Raw genomic sequence first — 965 nt, forward strand, 5'->3', positions numbered from 1 at the left:
CGTTCACTGCTGTTTGAAACAGCGGGGTCACCTCAGGTGTTCCGGGACCGGGTTTACACCGTGATCCGGATCCAAGTGAAGAGTCTCAACACATCAACAGTCTGTCGTCATGGACACAACACGTGACTGACAGGCCGCTCACCTGGTCTCATGGACTGATATTTGACTGAGACATGAACCTGTTGTGATGAACCAGCTCCATGTTATTTAATGTTACTGTCTGACATCATCAGGTGATGGCGATGTCAGAGCGTGATGTCATCGACTTCTCGGCGTTGGAGCGCGAGCTGCAGGCGGCGGTGGAGTCTGAGCGGAAACACCAGAGAGAGAACGAGGCCAAACTGAGAGCAGTCAGCCAGGGAGTCGCCTCCTACAGGGAGTTCAGGTAACTGCAGGGGTCTTGAAACATCTCCAGGACTTTCTAGGACTCATTGAAGGAGCCCTCTGCTGACCAAAGGATCCCTGTAAAGTATGCTGGAACTCCTTCAAGGACTCCTGGAATGTCTTTAAAAAACCCTGGAGCCTTCAAAATCATCCTTGAAATTCCCTCAAGGATCCTTTAAGTGTCATGTAGGAATGCAGCATCGTTCTGAACCAACTAACTACAATACCCAGAGTGCTTCAGAAGTGTCCTGGGATACCTCAAGACTTCCAGGAGTCTACCTCAAGACTTCCTGGAAATGTTTTGGAGGACTCCAGAACTCCTTGAAGGAGTTTCAAGAAACTCTCAAAGGCTCTCAGGGTCCTTCCAGGTATTTCAAGGGGCCTTGAGCGAGCTCCTTGAAATATTGTTAAGGTTAATATTCCAGGGTCCTGGAAATGTAACCAAGCTGACTCTTACATGTGATCTTGTCTCTGTCAGGGACCTGGTCTTGACCTGTCACCTGAAACCTCTGGACAAGAAGGACAAAGACAGAGCTCCACGGAAACAACCCTGTAACCCTGTTGCCCCGAGCAACGCGGAA

At 49.7% G+C, this 965-nt stretch overlaps 1 protein-coding gene across 1 annotated transcript; it reads left to right on the plus strand.

Annotated features, from left to right (window-relative positions):
• Positions 1–7: 7 nt before the first annotated feature.
• Positions 8–959, plus strand: LOC111658953 (dynein axonemal assembly factor 19-like; the record flags this gene model as incomplete). Its single annotated transcript, XM_023411700.1, has 2 exons — positions 8–385; positions 863–959. Coding segments are annotated over exons 1-2 (246 nt in total), but the record flags the coding sequence as incomplete, so codon positions are not given.
• Between the last annotated feature and the right edge of the window lie 6 nt (positions 960–965).

This window comes from Seriola lalandi, unplaced genomic scaffold (genome assembly GCF_002814215.2).
Source record: "Seriola lalandi dorsalis isolate HSWRI2012SDOR001 ecotype SW California unplaced genomic scaffold, Sedor1 jcf7180001981063, whole genome shotgun sequence".
NCBI lineage: Eukaryota > Metazoa > Chordata > Actinopteri > Carangiformes > Carangidae > Seriola > Seriola lalandi.